General features: G+C 41.4%; 2 protein-coding genes across 3 annotated transcripts; one reads left to right on the forward strand and one right to left on the reverse strand.

Annotated features, from left to right (window-relative positions):
• Positions 1-1,764: 1,764 nt before the first annotated feature.
• Positions 1,765-19,924, forward strand: Brf (Brf RNA polymerase III subunit). Its single transcript, XM_017157847.3, has 7 exons — positions 1,765-2,046; positions 2,110-2,478; positions 2,540-2,644; positions 17,552-17,701; positions 17,765-17,991; positions 18,047-18,977; positions 19,039-19,924. Exons 1-7 carry the CDS (start codon positions 1,974-1,976, stop codon positions 19,176-19,178), a joined length of 1,995 nt encoding a protein of 664 aa, XP_017013336.2. The 5' UTR covers positions 1,765-1,973; the 3' UTR covers positions 19,179-19,924.
• On the reverse strand, positions 3,154-14,544 carry lute (BTB/POZ domain containing protein 3 lute). Of its 2 annotated transcripts, XM_017157821.3 has the most exons (6): positions 14,328-14,544; positions 9,170-9,510; positions 5,956-6,480; positions 5,743-5,896; positions 5,007-5,681; positions 3,154-4,947 (listed from the first exon to the last, which is right to left on the reverse strand). In XM_017157821.3, exons 2-6 carry the CDS (start codon positions 9,462-9,464, stop codon positions 4,419-4,421), a joined length of 2,178 nt encoding a protein of 725 aa, XP_017013310.2. In that variant the 5' UTR covers positions 9,465-9,510; positions 14,328-14,544; the 3' UTR covers positions 3,154-4,418. The 2 variants fall into 2 exon arrangements, with proteins under 2 accessions (XP_017013310.2, XP_017013318.2); XM_017157829.3 differs by lacking the exons at positions 9,170-9,510; positions 14,328-14,544 and adding an exon at positions 7,408-7,758.
• Positions 19,925-21,474: the final 1,550 nt, after the last annotated feature.

Genomic DNA, 21,474 nt, shown 5'->3' on the forward strand with positions numbered 1-21,474 from the left:
AGTCTCAAAATGCTCCAGTCTCAAAATGCTCCAGTCTCAAAATGCTCCATTGGCAAAATGCTCCAATCTCAAAATGCTCCAGTCTCAAAATGCTCCAGTCGCAAAATGCTCCAGTCTCAAAATGCTCCATTGGCAAAATGCTCCATTGGCAAAATGCTCCAGTCTTAAAATGCTCCAGTCTCAAAATGCTCCAGTCTCAAAATGCTCCAGTCGCAAAATGCTCCAGTCGCAAAATGCTCCATTGGCAAAATGCTCCATTGGCAAAATGCTCCAGTCTCAAAATGCTCCAGTCTGAAAATGCTCCAGTCGCAAAATGCTCCAGTCTCAAAATGCTCCATTGGCAAAATGCTCCATTGGCAAAATGCTCCAGTCTCAAAATGCTCCAGTCTCAAAATGCTCCAGTCTCAAAATACTCCAGTCTCAAAATGCTCCAGTCTCAAAATGCTCCAGTCGCAAAATGCTCCAGTCTCAAAATGCTCCATTGGCAAAATGTGAGCATTTTGCATGGAGCATTTTGCGTGAATGTGAATGTAATTTCGCATTTTTATTTGTTATATTTAGAGTCAAAATCTGCCAAGTGGGCCACCCCTGTTCCGAAGGTCCGATTTTCATCGAACTTTTTTACTTTTCCGGTTCACAACGAAAATATAAGAACTTCATTTGAACGGTTTTGCGAAATTTTGAGTTTTACCGGAGTTATAGGGGTCAAAACATGGCATTTTTGACACTTTTTCGAAAAAGTTGCACTCAGTCATAAATTCATAACTTCGGAACGGTAAGAGATATCTTTATGATGTTTTCACTAATCGCTCAAGAATTATTATGGCTTTCCATAAAAAAATTTAAAAAAAAATTAAAATTTATTTTTCTTAAAAATAAATCAACATTTTTTTTTAGTTTTTATTTTTTTCAGTGTTCTTCACCAGCTATAGAGTTTAAAACCATTTGAAAATGAAGTTTGATTCATTACGAAAAAGATCCAAAAAAAAAAAAGAGTGGCCCGGACAAAGGTTTTTCGCAATATCGATTTGAAGAAGGGCGCACAGCGGTTTTCCATACAAAAACGGCTTGCTCATGAAAATTGGCTGGTCAACACATGCCGTTGCGCGCGTAGCGTCAGCCGACTGCAGCTGTCAATGGGGCACTTCTTGTCGTTTTGTATGGAAAACCGCTGTGCGCCCTTCTTCAAATCGATATTGCGAAAAACCTTTGTCCGGGCCACTCTTTTTTTTTTTGGATCTTTTTCGTAATGAATCAAACTTCATTTTCAAATGGTTTTAAACTCTATAGCTGGTGAAGAACACTGAAAAAAATAAAAACTAAAAAAAAATGTTGATTTATTTTTAAGAAAAATAAATTTTAATTTTTTTTTAAATTTTTTTATGGAAAGCCATAATAATTCTTGAGCGATTAGTGAAAACATCATAAAGATATCTCTTACCGTTCCGAAGTTATGAATTAATGACTGAGTGCAACTTTTTCGAAAAAGTGTCAAAAATGCCATGTTTTGACCCCTATAACTCCGGTAAAACTCAAAATTTCGCAAAACCGTTCAAATGAAGTTCTTATATTTTCGTTGTGAACCGGAAAAGTAAAAAAGTTCGATGAAAATCGGACCTTCGGAACAGGGGTGGCCCACTTGGCAGATTTTGACTCTTTAGGTACTAAATATTTGTATTAAACCATCGTGAGTTTTTCAAACCTTGCTTCGTGAGTATCTTGTGCATGTCAGATGCACATCTCTAGGTAATTTAGCGTAGTGTTGCAAAACGTTCCCGGGACAGCTGATTTCTAAGCGTGTTAAGTTCAATTGGCAACAAATTGCAAATTGTTTAAACAAAACACGTAAAATGCTCCGAATTGACAGCCAACAAGTGGTTAAAACTGTTTAAACAGTGCTTCAAAATAAAACCTTTCTGTTGATACTGTAAACTTTAAGAGACCCCTGATAAAGTGAGAAGAAAACAGCAGCCATGTCTTCGGGTTTAAAATGTCGCAATTGCGGATCCAACGAGATCGAGGAGGACAATGCTCGCGGAGATCGGGGTAGGTTACGGATGTACTTATAGAAACGCCCATGTGATTTACCATATCCCATTCCCATTGTAGTTTGCATGAACTGCGGCTCTGTGCTGGAGGACTCCCTCATCGTTTCGGAGGTTCAGTTCGAGGAAGTTGGCCATGGAGCAGCCGCAATTGGCCAGTTCGTGTCCGCCGAGTCCTCGGGCGGGGCCACCAACTACGGCTACGGCAAGTTCCAGGTGGGCTCGGGCACCGAATCGCGCGAGGTGACCATCAAGAAGGCCAAGAAGGACATCACCCTCCTCTGCCAGCAGCTGCAGCTATCCCAGCACTATGCGGATACTGCTTTGAACTTCTTTAAGATGGCCTTGAGCAGGCATTTGACCCGAGGCAGGAAGAGCACCCACATCTACGCCGCCTGCGTTTACATGACCTGCAGGACGGAGGGCACCTCCCGTAAGTCTAGCATTTGTTTTGTTCTATGGAGTATCTAATCCCTGGCTCATTTTGCCCCCAGATCTTCTCATCGACATCAGCGACGTTCAGCAGATCTGCTCCTATGAGCTGGGTCGAACCTACTTGAAGCTATCACACGCCCTTTGTATCAACATACCGTCTGTGGGTGAGTGCATGTCATGAATACTAAATTATCTCGACTTGAAGCCATAATTAGGATGCACAGTTTATCAAGTAATTTCTTAGCAAAAGTGAAAATAAGATAGAACATAGTACACAGAAAAAAACCGATATGAAATAGTGTTATTTCTAGCTTATTTCATATCAATAAAAAGCCGAAGTCAAATTTAAGATTTAAACATTTCAACATGATATTTTATCATATCATCAAATATACCAAATGTAGTATTTTTTGAGCAAATAATATAAAAAAGATTAACATAATCTTTATTCATATCAAAATGATATATCTTTGATCTTTAAAAAATATCAAATTTTTAAGAGGGTGAGAGAAGGACAATCGTCACAAAATATTGATCATGTGGTCCTTTTGGCAAATTTAAATTTCAAAGGAGTTATCTTTCACTAAAGGTAGTGTTTAAATTCTCAGTTTTTCTTCAAACTTACCATTAAAAAAAACTCCCTTAACCAATTCCAATTCAAACTATCGAAACGTAAATTCGCAAAAATCTAATAATGTATTTTGTTTGATTAAAGTACATAATGGTAATAGATTCATAATCAGTATAGGATAACATTTTCATTCATATAGTTATATGTATATAAAAAAACGGTAGTTGTCTTATCAAAAGCAAAAAATCAGTACAATTTCCAAAGGAATTCAAAAGTCGAACGTAAAACTGATTGTTGCGCAGAGCAGCCTATATAATAATGCACAGGAGCAAAGTACGGGGCTTAATATCAGTAGAAAGGCATATGTGTATGTTTGAGAGCTATAATGGAACAACTACGAAATAGAGATAATGCATACTACAAGATTAATATTCGAATATATATTTAGGGATTTTGTGCGCATACTCGTACTAGATCCTTTGATTCATCTGTCGTTTCCTACTGCGTAAACTGGTTAACTTGGCTTTCAAATTCGTCGTATGCATTTCTTAACATGGCTTATTATCCCTTCGAGTTTATAGGTGTATATATCATTATCAGATCAGATGTGTATATATGTTAGGTATATGCTGGCAAAAATATGTTTGGTATATATCGTACTAGTTTATTTCCACTCTCCCCTTAACTCTCTTTAGAATAGTGGTTAACGCTAGCTTGACTGATTGCCCGATTTTCACTTATTGCATTTATGTATGCGTCTCTATTTAGCGCCCTTTTTTTTACCCCCATCCCGCCCTCTCAAATCGTGGAACGTATTAAGTTTTCGAGTCAACTACTAATCTGCATCTATATAGTTCTGGGTGTATATGTTCAACTTGTTTCGATTTTGAAAATATTTTTATATGCATTGCCAACAAACTATGTACAGTGCGTCTTAGAACTGCAAAACCGTTGAGATTAACTTGCTTAACATACTTGGGATAATTGTCCAAAAAATCCTAATATCGAGTGACTTGCAACGAATGACTTTCTTGTTCGGACAACCGTCTCAAAGCTCTAAAACGCACTGCCGAGGTGTATATATATGTGTCTATGCTTTTACGTGTATATATGACTATATATAGGACTATTACGAAAACTAGAGCACTCTACTATCTTGGTATATATATATATATAGGTATATGCGCCTAAAACTCCAATTTGCTTTGTTGTGTTGCACTGAAAACCCATGAGTTTCGATTTTGTATCTGTAGCTGTTGCGGCTGCTGTGTTTTGTATTGTGTTGGTCTCTTCGGTTGCTGCTGCTGCTGCTGCTGCTGGCGGTAGTAACACGCTCCCTGCCACTCGGCGCAGTAGAGCTGTGCGCATCAGGTGCTTCCATCGCCGGCCGGATCCTCCCCAGAACCGTTGGCATTATTACCATTTGACGTAGCTGTTCCCGCTGCTGCTGCAGTGGCTCCTCCACTGCCTGATCCACCACCACCGATGGGCGTGGCACACACCGAGTTGGTGGGCGAACTCATTGCGGTCACGGTGGTGGGTCCGTAGAAGATCAGCTCCGGGATCTGACCACCCTGCACTCCAGTGCCATTCGTACTCTCCGACGAGCACTGGAACTGGAATGTCACGTTGCCCATGAGCACCTCCGACATTCCCTCCTGGCCAAAGAAGCTGAGCTCGTTCCCATCGAGGATTACGGAGGCGGTGTAATAGCACTCCGGTTCGATCTGGATGGGATTTTCGAAGAATACATGGAACGTGTTGCTCGATCCGTCCGAGAAGAACTTGGTATCGTTTTCGGCGAGCGTGCGACCCAGGCGCTTAAGTTCGATCTTTACATTGTAGTTGGCTGCGCCAGTCGACGAGCCATAGAGTCCAAAGCCCACGATGAAGATTCTACAATGGGAAGATATTAATTTATCTATATTATCTATTAACTGAGTGCCTTAACTCACCTTCGATCCACTGAGAACTGAATGGAATCACAGCGTCCGCGGTAGCGCCACTGGTTTGAGCGATATGCGCACGACTGAAAACGATGGCAGACCTGGGTCTTCAGTCCCGCTCTGCAGCGAGTGGGAAAGCCCAGCGACGGCTTCATCTTGGCGGTGAAGTGCAGAAACATATCGATTGTCTCCTGCGACGAGAGAATGCCCGTCTGGGCCACACCGTTGGCAAACTCCTCCAGCGACATGGTGGGAATGCGGATGAGATGCAGCGCCTGTCCCAGCAGCCTTCGCTTGTTTTGCGGCGTATCATCGATGCTCATCTTCTCGCAGGCATTCAAGGCCCAGTTGAGGGCCGCCTCGAACAGGTGGATCTCCTTGCAGTTGAGCGTCTCCCGCGAGAGTATCGACTCGAACGTCTTGAGGTCAATGTCCACAAAGTCCTCGGACTTAACCGCCATCTCGGCCTGCGCGTCGATCACTTCCCAGCAACGTTGCATCAGCTCGGGCTCCTCGAACAGACGCGATTGACTGAGAAGTAGGCAGGCGTTTTTTGCCGTCAACTTCACCTCCAGATAGTTGACGCAGGCCCTGGCCAAATGCGGTACAATGTACTTTTTGGCGGCATACAAAGTGGCCAGAATGTGTTCAGGTTCCAGTTTGATTTCATCACAATAGAGGTACCTAAGGGGGGACATAAACATCAAATTTATATTTATATTAAAATCCAATTTTAATATCCCACCTCAGCAACGTTAGAAAGGCAGTGGGCTCCACGTCAGGCACTTTGATTTCCTGCTTGTTCTCCGCCAGTCCGCCGTAGAACATGGCATAGAACACGGAACTGCCCGTGGCGAGAATGTATTTGTGGGCGGGAATGGTCTGAATGGGATCAATGTCTGTGAAAGATACTTTTACAGATTAGATAAGTGAGTTAGGGAGTATAGACAACACCTACCGAACTCGCCGCCCACAATGAACTTGACATCGGACATCAGTTCGTTGTTGAACATGGCTGCGTTCCTCTCGAGAACCGTCGCCTTGCTGGCCTGCCAGTTGGGATCCGCCGTATCGATGGCATTGGAGGCCGCCACGGCTGCGAAATGCCAGTTGGTTCCGGCGGAGCACACATACGATCCACTGCCGCTGGTTGGCGTTGCCGAAATGGCAGCCACGGCCGCCGCAGCGGAACTGGAGGGCAGACAGAAGGCAGTGGGACTGCCGGAGATTCCTCCGCCGCCACTTCCTGTGCCGCCGCCACTGCTGCTGCTGCTGTTCAGGGCGCCCGGCGAGGCCAACGGCGAGGATGGGGCGCTGATGGGCTGCGTTATCTGGATATTGTGATCGGCGGAGGCAGAGGCCCCTCCTCCGCCTCCAGCTGGCGATGCTCCTCCTCCGCCTCGCTGTTGTTGCTGCTGCTGCTGCTGCTGGTGATTATGGGGCGGCGAGTGGAGCAGCCCGTTGCCATTGTTGAGGGTTTCCACTGCGGAGGAGATTAGAAAAGTGGGTTAAAATTTGGGTTACTCGGTTTGTACTAGAGCTGATCATCCCACCCAGTTCGCTTAGAACCAGCAGCACGCGTGGCCACATTTGTGCAACTTCCGCTGCGCGTGCATCGTAAATAACAAATGCCAGGGTCTCCCCTTTTTTCCACAATTATTACACCCCAAATACAGTGAAGCTTTGGTGAAAAGCGAAAGAGCACACCTGAAGAAATTCTGTTTTTTTAAGATTAAATATTATAGGGGTTCAGTGCAACGCTCTTTTAACTTGTTATTTTAATGGTATTCTTAACGGAATTTTGTTCTGAATGTTATGAGTAATTATTTTTTAATAATTTTATTTTACATGTCAGGAAAAATAATCCAATTATTTAAATACAACTTAATGGAATTATTAATGGTTCTGGATGTTACGAGTTATTTTTTTATGGATCCATTTTTTATGAGGAGCTATAAAGTATATTTACGTTCCTAACTTCGTAAAAATTTATGGTTTAATTAACCTCGACCTTTTCAATTTATGAGACATTTTAAGACATTTTTTTTGTCTATGCTAACTACAATAAAATTGCTTTAAAATCTTCCATAATATTTCTAAATTATCCACAATTTTTCTGAATTATCCATAATTTTTCTGATTTATGGATGGAGTTCTAGTTACAGGGGTTCTGCTGTACTCTAAAAGTGGAGCGTCTCAAAATAGCAACGCAGTCGACTGCAGTTGTTGTTGTTGTTTGTGTTGCCAGACAGCGCCCCCCTTCGCTACGCCCTCCGCCCCCTGGCGACACTGTTTGAGTTGTGTGAAAAATCAATAACTCACAGACACAGGGCACCTGTCTGCCCCTCCTCCCGCTCCCGCTCCCCTTCCCGCTTTTCCTTGATGTTTTCCCCTAGTTTTTCCGCCTTACCATTTATCCATCCGCCATTCGGCTGGGAATGGGACATGCTCTCCTGGTTTCGCTTTCCGGCGGATTTCAGGGACAGTCGGTTGAGCGGATTGTGGCCTCCGTGATTGTTGGCCGAGGAGTTGTTGCTACTACTACTGCTGGCCATCGCTGGGGAAAAGTGCGATTTGAGGCGCTCCGAATGGCGAAAACCCAGAGAATTAGTCAGGCTTCACTCGAGTGCTCGCTGTTCAAACATTTGCCTTCACTTAAGTCAATCGTATGACATTTTTACAGCGATATTTTCATTTTTTTATTTTTCCCCAAGAATAGAATATATATTTTTCCAGGGCTGGAAGGTGTTGTGTACCAGGGTTGTATTTGGAACAGCTGACTTTGAAGGTTGAAGGCAAGCGTTGCCAGACGGGCAGAGGAAAATAACAGTTTTAATTGATTTTCGTGATTTAAAACGAATGAAAATTGAAAATTTCACCGAAAAATTACACAAAATTTGTGAATTTATGGTGGTTGAAAGTGACCAGCTGGAGATGGTAAAGCCTATGCGATACTATCGCACCAGTTCTGCAAAACGCATTCGTAAAAGTGTTGGAAGGCGCCATTCTTTGGCGCCTGTTTTGAATTTGAATTAGCTAAAGTACGTCAAGTGTGGATTTCGCAACCCATTTTGATTATATCACGGCCACTCGATACTAATATGTATTTCCGTCATGGCGCGCCATAAAACGTCGTACGTGTGGGAGCTAATAGGGCCGATTCAAGAGGATTATTTTACACAGACAAAAACATGATCTTGAATCGTATGATTATTTTCTGCAAAAAACAAGAATCATATCTAAAAAGATTTGGTCAAAAGACCAAATTAACTTTTTTTCTATCAGTAGAGTTATTACCAATTTTTTTTTAACAGTTCCATTATAGCTTTTTTATTGTAATAAATATTTTTCTGACTGTAAGTCCCTCTATGTTTTTATATCTTTTATTTTACAAGTCTCTGTCTCTTTTCGATCAGCCTTGCAGGTGGCTTTACCTGGTATTTGCATGTCCGAATCGTATTTGGTCTATTATTTATTGCCTGGCCTGCGAATATTTATTATGAAGAAACATATCGTTGAACTTGAAATCGATTTTGATGTGTTTGCTTGGCCAGCGAGCTTACTTGTCAAGGTTTGTTTATCTCTTAGCACATTCGTGTACAGTAAAACCTGTTTCTGCAGCAGCCCCACCAACAGAAGCACCAGCCGGCAGCAGATCGAAGATGTGTGCCGAAAAAAATATAAAACATGTTGTTGACCTTTGCCTAAGCTAATTGTTGAGTCACAGACTGTCAACTCCCTTTCTGGTATATTGGAACTAAGTTGGGCGGGCTCTTGATAAAACAAATATAAGGTTGTCTTTGGTACAATAATTAGGTCATTGCTTTTAATAACCCTCGAATATTATTATTAATTACTTCAAATGTGATCTAAGCTTCTGTTTATAAAATGTTCTCTGTTGTCTAGATATCATCTTTATATTTTATAAATATTTTAAAAATTTCAAAATAGGGTATACATATTTGCTAAGAAATTTAATCATTTTATAGAGACACATATGAACTTTAGAAAAGACTGGAAATAAAATTCAAGTTTGAATATCTTCTATATTTTATGCAAAATACTTATACAAATAAGTTGCACCTCAAAACTTGTGTTATAACATTAACTTCTTTCTGTCTTCATATTGAGAAAGATTCTTTTACCAGAGTCTTTTTCTCGGGTCTACTCACTGTGTTCTGGCGGTGGCAGCTCCTCGTTCTCCGGCACTCGAGCGGCGTACTCCGGCTCATAGTTGTGCGCGTAGGCGCTGCCCCAGTGGCCGGCGAAGTCGTCCTCCTCGAGGGTCAGCAGGTGGTCCAGCACCTGCACTCCCCTTTCGAGGGGGCCGTGGAACTTGTTGATCAGCTCGGAGAGCCGCAGGTTGAGGCCGTAGTTTCCCGAAGTGGCGCTGCTCGATTCGATGGCCCAGTAGAAGAGGTGGCGTCCCAGGTGGCTGCTCAAATGATTCGCAAAGGCCTCGATCATCTTACGGTCAGCTGCGGGGTCATCTTCACATTACTCCCACGCCTGGCTGCAAATAACAGGGGATAAATCATGTAGACTTTAGAATGTTTTTGTATTTGATAAAAAAAGCAAGTCTACAACATTTCCGTAGCATTGATACATTCTCTTTAATTGACACTTAATTACGAAGGGTAGGAAATTGACATAAAGCGATCAAGAATTTTAACATAGAAACATTACTAAAATATAGTTTTTTTTTGTAATAAAGAAGTTAATATATTAGTCATACTTTGTTTTTTTCCACATAACTACAAAATCAATTGGACATGGCAAATAAATTTCTATTCCGAGATATACCATTTTACCACATTAGTTTTCACAAAATATAGACTACTCGCTAATGTGAAAGACCAACCGCAAATTGTAATAGCTCTCCTATTAGTTTGACCGCAATAGTTATTTCAATATGTAACATAATCTGATTTTTATGGATATAAATGATACAATTTCGAATCAATTTTGGCTCAGTCTGCGAGCTTGCCTCTCAAATGAAAAATGGCCAATTGCGTACTGCACTTTCACTTCTCCATTTCCATTACGATTTTCAATTTTAACTCCGGCTCGCACGCATTTGTCGCATTTTATTAGCTTCAGGAAGTGAATTAAGTCGGGCCCCTCTCTTTTTCCTTACTTTTTTATTTGACCCCCCACCAGTTGGGCTTAAAAGTTTTTGGGTCAACTGGAGAACTCTTGCACCTGACTCTCTGCCAGCGGAAATTATGCAAGCGGCTATTTTTAATTGGCAGCACGGCGAAGTCCGTAACCAAAACAAAACGGCGACAGACATGAACATAATTTTTGTTTCTCTCACTTTATTTTCGACTCGTCACGGCCTGTCTTTGCCACAATCAACAAGTTTGTGGCGAGGGCGATATATATGGATAAAGGTATCTCTCCCCACCTGACAAAATGATGTATTGCACCCTCCCCCGCTGCCACGCCCTCAGAAACAAAGAAATTTGTTGTCGACGCCTAATGAAGTTCTTCATGCTTCGATTGGTCTTTGGCTTTGGATTGAGTTAGATCTTTGACTGGTATTAGTTTTGGTTAGCTGTGGAAGATTCACCTATGACGACATTTCGAGTGATTAACTAATAAGTAAAAACTTTTGACTGTAATAGTTAATATGAACTTGTGTTTTTGTGGGTTATAGTCATAATATTTAACTGGAATCAACAATTTATTTTAATTATTTAGAATTCAGTAATTTAACAGTGTTGCATAACTGCTAATGAAGCACATCTCAGTTTAATTTTTCCGATTTAATAATTTGATTTTATCAATCTGCTGCATCATTCATCTGTCATTTGTCAGAATAAATATAACAAAGCAAAGATCAATTAACGCGCAAGCTATAAATTTGTTAACATTTTATGGTCAAATCAGAGGTGTTGGCATTTCAAATGATAAATAATTTAATTAAATTGTTTCTGATTAATGGAATTGAAATATATTTAATTTTTTTTAACTATTATTAAACAATTAAATTAAAATACAAATTTGTACAGACTTTATAAAAATGTAGGTGCAGTTTTATATGAAAGATCAGAATCTATGTGTTTTTTTTTTAAACTTATTGCGTCTTATTAACGCTAAAATAAATTGCAAAGAATTCCAGACAGCTGCTTGCACTCCTCATCCAAAACCCCTATGGTTCTCCTTAACCCCTCAACCCTCTTAGTTGCTATGCAAAACACATATACAATTTATGCTAAATTAATTTCATGGCTTAACAATCGAGTCACGTTTATTATTCATCAGCTGTAGGCTTTTGTTATTTTCCAGCCACATTTCAATTTCGGCATGTTTTGTTTAATTTCTTTCTCGCGTGTGTGAGCGCGGATTTTCGTATATCGCATTTTGTATTTTGTATTATGTATTTTTACTTTAAATGCGTATTTTCCGCTCTGCCATTGCACTCGCTGGTATAAAGGTGCAATTCGAATTTGCCGCTTGCATTAACTTTGGCCGCCCTTTTCTTAATTGTATTCGTTGTTTTCCTCGGCCCGGGGTTTATTTCATTTTTCATTGCCTCTTTAATTGCAAATGGTGCGACCCACTTTTTGGCCAAGTCTCTCGGGTCAGAGTCGGACACACACACACTGGCCGAAAAAAAGGTGGTAAAGGGGAGACCCCAAAGAAACGCCCGCGTAACACTTTCGATTTTTATTTCCTCATTACATGCTCGCCAAAAAAAAAAAAAAAGAAATAAAAAATCCAACCACATCCACAAGATCACAGCAAAGCAGAAAACACAAAAAAAGTGAAGAGTTTGTATCTTTTTTCTTGCAGTTACTGTGTGTGCCGAGTCTTTTGTTTTCTCATTATTTCGCTGCCCTTTTTTAACGAGCTCCTTTTGTTGCATTTTTCCCCTGGCCAGAGCATTTTGCAATCGCCACGCATTTACTTGATTAACCAAAAGTGTCATAAAGCCCAACTCCCCGATTCTCTGGATTAAATCTAAGCCCCGAAAGCAATCGACCTCTGAAGCCCCTCACATCGCAGTTCCCAGACATTCGCTCACGTGGCCAATAAAAAATAAAAAATAAAATAACCTGTCGAACTCTCTTGGCCAAGCACTCGAACTGTCGATTGGGCGATCAGTCGGTCAAGTGGCCAGCAAAAGAGCTCGTTGATTTGCCGATTTTGCACTTTAATTGTTCGCGCTTGTCTGATTTTTGTTTTTTATTTTTACTCGGCCAATTTGCTAACTTTGTGTAATTTTTTTTTTGGGTTTTTATGGCGACTTGCAAGCCAACTCGGAAATCTGATAAGGGCTTCAAGGAACGAATAAAAAGAGGTTTCGAGCTAAAAAACAATCGAAATGGGGTCAAATCAGCAGGTTGTTTAACAGGTTCATGGGGTTAAGAATAATTATGAAATAATCTTTCATTTCATTTTGAGCTTTTTCTTAAATATTATTTTTAAAGCTAAAACTTTGTTTTCTGATTACTCTTAAAAAAATCTTAATTATTTTAAATTATTTAATATAAAACAATAAGTGCAAACTAATTACATTTTTTCCTTGAAAAGATTCCTATTCATTCATTTTAACGGGTTTAAATTGTTTATCAATAAAAAATCCCGCTGTTTTTAAAACCACCTATCCAGTGGAAAAATAGTTCTAATGAGTAATCGTTACGCTGTTACAAAGGTTCTACGTTATGAATATATTTGCATTCGCTACGCTTAGTGCCTCATTTAGCAACAATTCTGGACCAGAGTATCTAATTCTCGTCTAGCTGCACAGCCAAAGTTCCATTTTGTGAGCGTCTCGACTTTTGTTTGAGGTGGTTCCATGTGAGTTTGGACCTCGCTTCGAGTGCCCTTAGGTCGTTTCGCAATCATTCAGACCGTCAGCTGTCGGTTGGTGGCTCTGTCTTTCGGTTTTTCAGCTTTTCAGTTGCTCAGTCTATCGGCTTTTCAGCCAGCGTCTTTGGCTTTAGACGCATTAATTTGCAGATAATTTTATAGACATTAACATGCAGTTTTTCTCACTCACTTTTCATATTTCTTGGGATTTTTTGGTAAGTCATGTTGCATTTTGTCTAATGACTCGACGAATTAACATTTTTTTACAATCGTCAACTTTGGTTTGTTTGTATTCGATTCTTTATGGCCCAGAAAAATCCCCATTTGAATGGTCTTTCGACTTGGCATGAGTTGCTGAATTCTAAATCTTTTTCTGTTTCGCTTCTGCGGTTATGGGCGACATGTTCTTTGTCAAATATTTATTGCTGTTTTTCGGTTTCAGCTGGAACCCGTTTTCGTTTCCTTTTCTGCCTGAATATTAGTTAAAACTTAAAAATTGTCATCGAGTTACTTAATATTTAGGTATTCATGCCTTCAGCTTGCGCGATTCTTGAGTGGAATTCTAAATGCGAATTCGATGTCTATGGAGTGAAAAGGCGTTTGTGTTTTTTGTTTGCTTCGCCAGCTTTTTCATTTTTATTTTGGGTGGGGTTGTTTTAGTTTTTTCTAAAGTTTACCTTGTTTTGAAATACAAACACGAAACAGTGTGGGACTTTGGCTGGCCGGGAAATTTCTGTATTTTCGAAAAAACTCAAACTCAAAAGTACAAACACTGGGAGGGCTGTCATTAAAAGCAGCGCCTCCAAACACAAATCATAGTTATGAGCAGTAAATTACAGCCAAATGCTCGGCAATTAACCGAGAGTGCAGCTAACGGATAATTACACGGCGTGGCTGAATATTCCACGGTGATAAGAGAGTTTAGCCTTGATTGGGATCTCGGATTGATTATTTTTCGATTCGGAGGCGTTGATCATTAGGCAGTCATTAGTAATTCAAGAGGTTTCGATGAGGAAGCAGAAACCATTCTAAATTCTAAATTATTTTTAGCATTGCCAAGCATTTTCCGGGTGACACTTAATGGGTTAAATATTGAAACAATTAATTAAACGCAGCAACTGTTAATTGGTAGTTAAAAATCAATGAGTTCTGACGTAATCGAATATCGAGTGAGGGAATATATATTCGAGTCAGGTGGAGAAGACAGTGTTTTTGGGGGCAAATCCGATCCGCACTTATTAGAAACAATTAACTGTGTGGAATTTTTGGGGATTTTTTCTTTGCTTCTCTGTTGTATTTGCACTTCACTTAAAGCAATTTTCTTTAGCGCTGTTTTTTTTTCACGCTCAACCGGCATCGCAAAGCTGTCAGTCAGCTGAGTGATGAAAAAAGTGAAAAAAACAAAGCTGCACATAAATTAAAACGTCAACAGAAGAACAAACAAACGAGCTACGCGCACTTTGTCAACGATTATTATTACTTTAACAAGCAATCGGAGAAATATATACACACTTTTGTAATTTGTTGGGATGGACGGCAGACCGCAGACGACTGATGAAATGATGGGCTTCACATATGTGTGGAGGGTTTTTTTATATTCCTCGCAGCAGCTTCTTCTTTTCTTTTCTCGGTTTTTGGTTTGCGCATGCGCGACGACCGGCCACGTTTTTGTTTAATTTCGGATTTACTTCTCGACTGGCGACTGCGACTGCGCGAGTCAACGAACGAATTCGTAGTGAGTTACTAATTTTTCAAGTGAGATCCAAAACCGGCAACTCGAGACTCGCCACCCGATCGACCACGATCGACTATTTGGTTTTGGGTTCGGTTTTTTTTGCGCTCGCCTTGAGACGTTCATTTATTGCATGCGATAAAAGAATACCACGATTTGATTTTTATTTTTATTTTTATTGAGTGCTAACCAATTTTGATGGTTTTGCTTTGGCCAGCACGACTCTTGAACGCGACATTTTCTCAGATTGCATTTCCTCATTAATCTCGCGTTCTTGGTCAATTACAAAACAATTAAAGCAGCAAAACGCAGTTAATTGTTGGCGGTGGCAGGAAAACCCGAACCCAAATCGCTGGCATTTTTCGCAAAATGCAGAGTAATCAGCCGTGCAGGAGGAGCAGGGTGCACTGTGCACCCAAAATGATAATTGCTGTCATGACAAACGCAAAAATAAAGTTTAAATAATAATAATTTCACTAGCTGCAGTTGCGGAATGCCCAGGATGGGATGGGGAGTGGCTGAGAGCAGGGGGCGGGCGACATTAAGAAACCATTAGCAACAGCCGTGCTGGCAACTGTCAAGAAGTAGCAGCACACTCAAAAAATCAGATTTTCCATCTAAAAATTAAAGACATTATAATCTAATATATTTCACTTATTTATATTTAATCTCCTAAGATTTTAATAGTGAAATGGTTTAAAAATCATTTACAAATTACTGGAAAAATTTACAAAATCTTGTTTTGTTTTTTTTTTAATTTAAATTAAAACTTCTTATTTTGTAAGAAATGGATTTGTGTCAATAAAAATAAATCAAAATAAATAATAATAAAATAAAATGATTCATATTAATAAATAAAAATATGAACAATTTCTGTTTAAATACTTTATATATATTACTTTTACACGAGTCTTTTAAACTTAGTTCTGCAATTCTAGTTCTTAAATAATATATATCCGAAACAAGAAATTAATTTTTCCAGTGCCGCAGTAACAGTTATGGCGGCATCAGCAGCAGTTCGAGTAACAGCTGTGGCAAATGAGTGGGCGCTGTGCTGAAGGGTCAATGCAGTCACAGTTTCCGATCGCAGTTCGCAGTACGTAGTCACCGCATCAGCGGCATCATTTTTCAAGTGGAGCACTCGACGGCAGTAGCAACAAAAAAGCAGGGGCGGTTGCTAAGTGGGGGTTCATTCAGGGGGCGCCAGAGTTTGAGGGCTGCTGCTGCTTCTGGGCCTCCACAAATGTGCCCATTCATTAGGGTTTAATAAATAATTTTTTCCTCCTTTGCGGAGTTCTTTTTTGTTTTGTTTGCGGAGTACAGTTGGCGAGACTTTGACAAGCATCCTCTCACATCCGCCCCCGCCCCGCCCTCTTGACTCTCGGTCAGCGGGGGTTGACGTTTAACAGCATCTGCCTTTGTGTGTCAAGTGGCGCTGCACAAACAACCACCGACTGGGGGGCTGGAGGGGCGGAGGATTAGCAGTAAGTTCCGGGATAATGTGCTAAACCCTGGGTTAGGGGTGGATAAGTATAAAAAATAGTTGCAAAATTAGTACTTCAGAAACCATTTATTAAAATTAAAAGGTTACGAATTTATTTAACATTTATTTTTCCACTCATCCAATAAACAAACATCAATGTCTTTGTTTTTATTTATTTGAAATACATGTCGTTGATATTTAATATAATTCTGGTAATATTATTATATGTCAAGCCTTTCTGTATATTAAAAAACTCTGAAACTGCACAAAAGCAGTTATTTTAAAGCTTAAAGTAAACAGATTATTCCGCTATGTTTTCTTCTTTTTATTGAGTATAAACGATGTAAGTCTTACGTCTGGCATTATTATATGAATAATTAAAACCGATATGGTCTACCATTTACTTGGTCATTAAGTAAAACAATTATTCAAACCATTGTGTAAAATGTAATTGTATAATTCAAGTGACCATCCACTCTAAGAGAATCGGCTTTATAATCTTGAGTTTCCTCCTCTTCAGCCACATTTCCCAGACCAATTTGTAGGTAGATTATAAACCGTGGTCTAAGTACAAAATATAAAAAAAAACGATTGGCAAATAACTTTGGCAAGGTCGTGTGTCTGCTGGCTTTGATTTTCCAATGCGTTTCGCACTGTTTTTTTCAGCCGTATTTGTTGTGCGTTAATTGCTGTTTGCGTTTGCGTTTGGCTTTTGTTTTTGCTCTGGCCGAAATGACTGGGCCAAGTGTTAATTGCACATGTTGTATTGTGGGTTTCCTTGGCTGGGCCTGTCTTTCATCTAGTGCAAATATAGCTAATTATCGGTTTAATAGGCCAATGAATGGCCCAAAACCTTTGGCGGGACTACGTGACGGATGCGTGATGTTCGTGCAGAGCGCACAAAAACTTATCGCATGATAGAAATTGGCAGTCTTCGGCTTTCAAAGTCTTCTGTCTGCTCACTCTCCAGATCGCCGACTCTCTGCACCTCTCATTGCCATGTAAAAGTTGAATGAATTGAATAACATCGGACCTGAAGTTCGGGTTCAAGATTGTTTATTTCGGCAGCTGTCCATGGAGACGTGGGCCGGTTATTGAATGTTTTCGGTTTCATTGGCTAGACCGACCCGGCTTCAAGGTCGTCGAACAAGTTCTTCGGCTGATGCTCTTGCAGTTAGTAAATCTTATTGGAATCTTTTGATTTTATTACGATACTCTTGCTGAGGGTATTTCTACCTTGATCACCAAATAAAGTTGGGTTCTAAAGAGACTTTAAATAAAATGGAGAAAATATTAGAACTTGGGAGAATCATATAAGAGAACTTTAAAATTTATTATGAAGCAATTAAAATGAACTTAAATGTTTTTGCTAATTTGCCTCCACCTTGATCATCTTAATTTGATTAATATCACTCCACTAACTATTTATAACTATGGCGTAAAAGTAATTCTATGAGTCGTCAAGGTATTTTCTTGGGTTTTTTCCCCACCTATTTAATTCCTTCCTGTTTTTGCGCACAGATCCATGTCTGTACATCATGCGTTTCGCCAATCGCCTGCAGTTGGGTGCCAAAACACACGAGGTCTCGATGACGGCACTGCGGATTGTGCAGCGCATGAAGAAGGATTGCATGCACTCGGGACGACGACCCACTGGCCTTTGTGGGGCAGGTGAGTGAACTGCGAAATCGCGTTTAATAGCCACAACTAAAGGGGATTACCTTCGACCTTAAGCGCTGCTGATTGCGGCCCGCATGCACGATTTCAGCCGCACCATGCTGGACGTGATAGGTGTGGTCAAGATCCACGAGTCAACGCTCCGCAAACGCCTCTCGGAGTTTGCCGAAACGCCCTCGGGCGGCCTGACTTTGGAGGAGTTCATGACCGTCGATCTGGAGCGCGAACAGGATCCGCCTTCCTTCAAGGCAGCGCGCAAGAAGGATCGCGAGAGGATCAAAGATGTGAGTATAAGTCAGTCCCTAAAATTTTTTATTACTTTCCCCTCTTTCTTTTTAGATGGGCGAGCATGAGCTCACGGAACTGCAAAAGGAGATTGATGCCCATCTGGAAAAGGACCTGGGCAAGTACTCGAACTCCGTGTACCGTCAGTTGACCAAGGGAAAGGGAGTCACTCCAGTTAGCTCGCCCGGCACTCCCAATAGCACCTCGGAAAAGGATCTCGAGCTGGAGGAGTCCAGGCAGTTCATCGATCAGTCCAATGCCCAGGTCATCAAGGACCTGATAGAAAAGAACGAGGATGTAAAGAAGACTGAAGCCGGCGGTTTGGTGGCTGGCATCGAAGGACTTCGTCCAGATATCGAGGCCATTTGCCGGGTGACCCAGAGCGATCTGGAGGATGTGGAGAAGGCCAAGCAGCCGCAGGAACAGGAACTCATCACCGACGACCTGAACGACGACGAGCTCGATCAGTATGTGCTGACCGAGGAGGAGGCGGTGGCCAAGCTGGAGATGTGGAAGAACCTCAATGCCGAGTATCTGAAGGAGCAGAAGGAGCGCGACGAGCGGCTGGCCAAGGAGCGTGAGGAGGGCAAGCCGGAGCGCAAGAAGCGCAAGCCGCGCAAGAAGGTCATCGGCCCGTCGTCCACGGCCGGCGAGGCCATCGAGAAGATGCTGCAAGAGAAGAAGATCTCCAGCAAGATCAACTATGAGATACTCAAGACCCTGACCGATGGCATTGGCGGGCTGACGGATGACTCACCGGCCACCAGTGCGGATACCAAGCCAAGTACCCTGGAGGAGCTGAAGGCGCAGCCGGTTATCGTGGAGGAGGGACCGATTGCGCCCAAGAGCAGGGCAGCCACCAGGGCAGCATACGATCTGCCAGGACCCAGCAGGAAGCGACCCAAGGTGGAGGCTGGTCTGCCAGTCAGCCAGGCGGCAGATGAGGAGCAGCCGGAAACCAAGCCAGCGGTGGTGGTGGAAGCAGGTGGGTTAAGTCAAGTAACTATTGTCTTTCCTCCAATTTACTACATACATTTCCTTCTCAGATGACCTGGACGAAGAAGCTGAAGAGGCTGATGCCGAGCCCGAGGCAGAACCGGAGGCCACCCTGCAGGACATGCTCAACACGGGCGGCGGCGACGACGACGAGTTCGGCTATGGCTTTGACGAGGAGGAGGAATACTAGGCATTTAGAATTTAAAGCATTTTAGTATCTACACATCTTTTATAGTAACCAAGCAAGCAACCTACTCGTAATACAATTAAATTAAGCATTAAGGGCCGCGCACTTGTTGCAGCCGTACTCCTTTGCAGGGCCATTAAATCATGGCCTACTCTGCTCCTAGCAGCCATTTACATGTTTAAGCCATGTCGGCGGCGGGGAGGCGCTGAGCCGGAACTACCGTGCACTTTGGACTGGTACTTGTAGCCAGCTTCTAATTGTTGGCGCTGCCGTGGCGCGCCTCCAAGTGCTGCAAATAAATATTTCACTCTTAATCATGTTTTGCACTCTGTTTTGCTTGCCTTTCTCCGGCGCTGCAGGCGGCCAGTTCAGCACGGGTTCAGCACGGCACAAGTTCAGTTGTTGGCCCGGCTAGGAACTTGGCCCGGCTCCACGTTGAGTGGCAAGTGCCCGGCAATGAGCTGTTGAGTCTGCCGAGCACTTGTCTCTGCGATTTTATAGTTATTATGTTGTAATTAGTGTTAATTTACTTGCCTCCGGTTCAGCAAGTCAGCAGCATCAGCGCTCCCATAAAGTACAGCATAGTTTGGGGAGATTTTCCAATTGTAAGCGAGTTTCTATTCCGAACAAATTAGCTAACTTTATTGTTTTACTTTAGGATTAAGTTTATGACTTATCGGTAAAAGTATAAAATATGTTGTGTGTACTGAAAAGTCTCATTTTCATTTTAATAAATATGTAAAAATTAATTCGGCTTGGATTTTACTTTACTTTTTCTTTTCTTAATTTTCTCCCTCTTATTAAAAATTAATATTGGATGCAAAAAACGGTCAATTATCGAATGGATTTCATTATGCGTAGTTAACTTTCGCTTTAAACTTTTCTCTTATTACGACTAAAATGTTTGCAACTTTTCCGTTCGGAGAACATGTAATTCATTTCACTTTTCAACAAATTTATGCCGGAAGTAAAGTTGAGAACAGGCGAGCAGCTTTCCCCGCTTTCAACTTGAAATTCGCCAAATGGCTGCCGAAGCAGGCTGAAGGCTGAAGTTAACTGCACTTAATGCCCGTTCGCTAATTTGCATAAGCCCACAGTCTGGGCACCAAGGATAATTATTAATAAAATGCACACGAACCGCTCGAGAGTCCTGGATGTGGGGCGTGGCCCTGGCCATTTTCCATTTCCCGGAACAGGCTTAGCTGGCTGGCAAGTTGCAACGATAATGTGAATTGTATGCACATGTAAATCCCCGAGCAAATGTGACAGTAAAATGGCAATTAGTAGACATCTTGACTTGACCAGCCACTTGGAAGTTTCCTGGTCAGTGCGACTAATTTATGCGCAGCCCGCTGGGAACGGTTTTAAACAGAGGGGAGCTCGTCCTGCTGCTTCCCTGGCACGCCATTTGATGTGGATAATCGCCCGATTAAGCGCATTAATCCCTGATGATATAATTTTATTGCTTTTGTGCACGCTTTCTTCCAGGACTTTTTTTGTCATGTTAAATCAGAGGTGTCATAATGAATTAAACGAAAATCTGATCATTACTTTTCTTAGTTTAAAATATAAATAAGGCAGATTTAAAAAACCAATATAAATGTGGTTATGAAAAGTTAAATGAAGTAGCTTTAATATCCCTTGTCTATTATATCTCTTGGGCATGTTTATCATAAGCAGGGTATTGATGTCGCTCACCTTTAAATTTGCTTCTCGCTCTCCCGTCGACTGTCACTTGCGGCATATTAATTAAAAAAGCGTTCTTTGCCGCGCTAAAATTCAATATAAAATATATGGTATTTATTGAACAAACGCTCGCCATATATTTTAATGCAGTTTAATTAAAAATGTGCCAAGCTGAGGTCATTTCACAGTTCTGGCGGATTTTGTTGGGTGCTCTTTTTTTTTGTATCTGTTGATTTACTTTTTTTCCGGTGCTTTTGCCCGCCTTTTCTCTCAATAAAAATTTTATCATTTACACTTTATTTGCGGATTTGGCTGGTTTATTATTAAATACAGCAGCCACAGGCTGCCACGCTCGGTGGACTTGCTGGCGACGCTGGAGACCATTTTGAAAAGTATTTAATAAGTGGAAACAAATAAAGCGGCAGCGGCAAATACCGAAAATGCGAAAATAATGCGTTTAATTAAAATAAGTTGTGTGGGTGCCTGTTGAATCCCGTTGAATCCGCTGGCCAGGCGGAGGGGACACAAATGAATGGGTAAATGAAAGAACAGAGCGTTTAATACGCTTAAAGTGCACTGCATTAAGTATACGCCGTGGATGACCCTTGCCGAG

The sequence above is a fragment of the Drosophila takahashii genome, chromosome 3R (genome assembly GCF_030179915.1).
Source record: "Drosophila takahashii strain IR98-3 E-12201 chromosome 3R, DtakHiC1v2, whole genome shotgun sequence".
In the NCBI taxonomy this organism is placed as follows: Eukaryota; Metazoa; Arthropoda; class Insecta; order Diptera; family Drosophilidae; genus Drosophila; species Drosophila takahashii.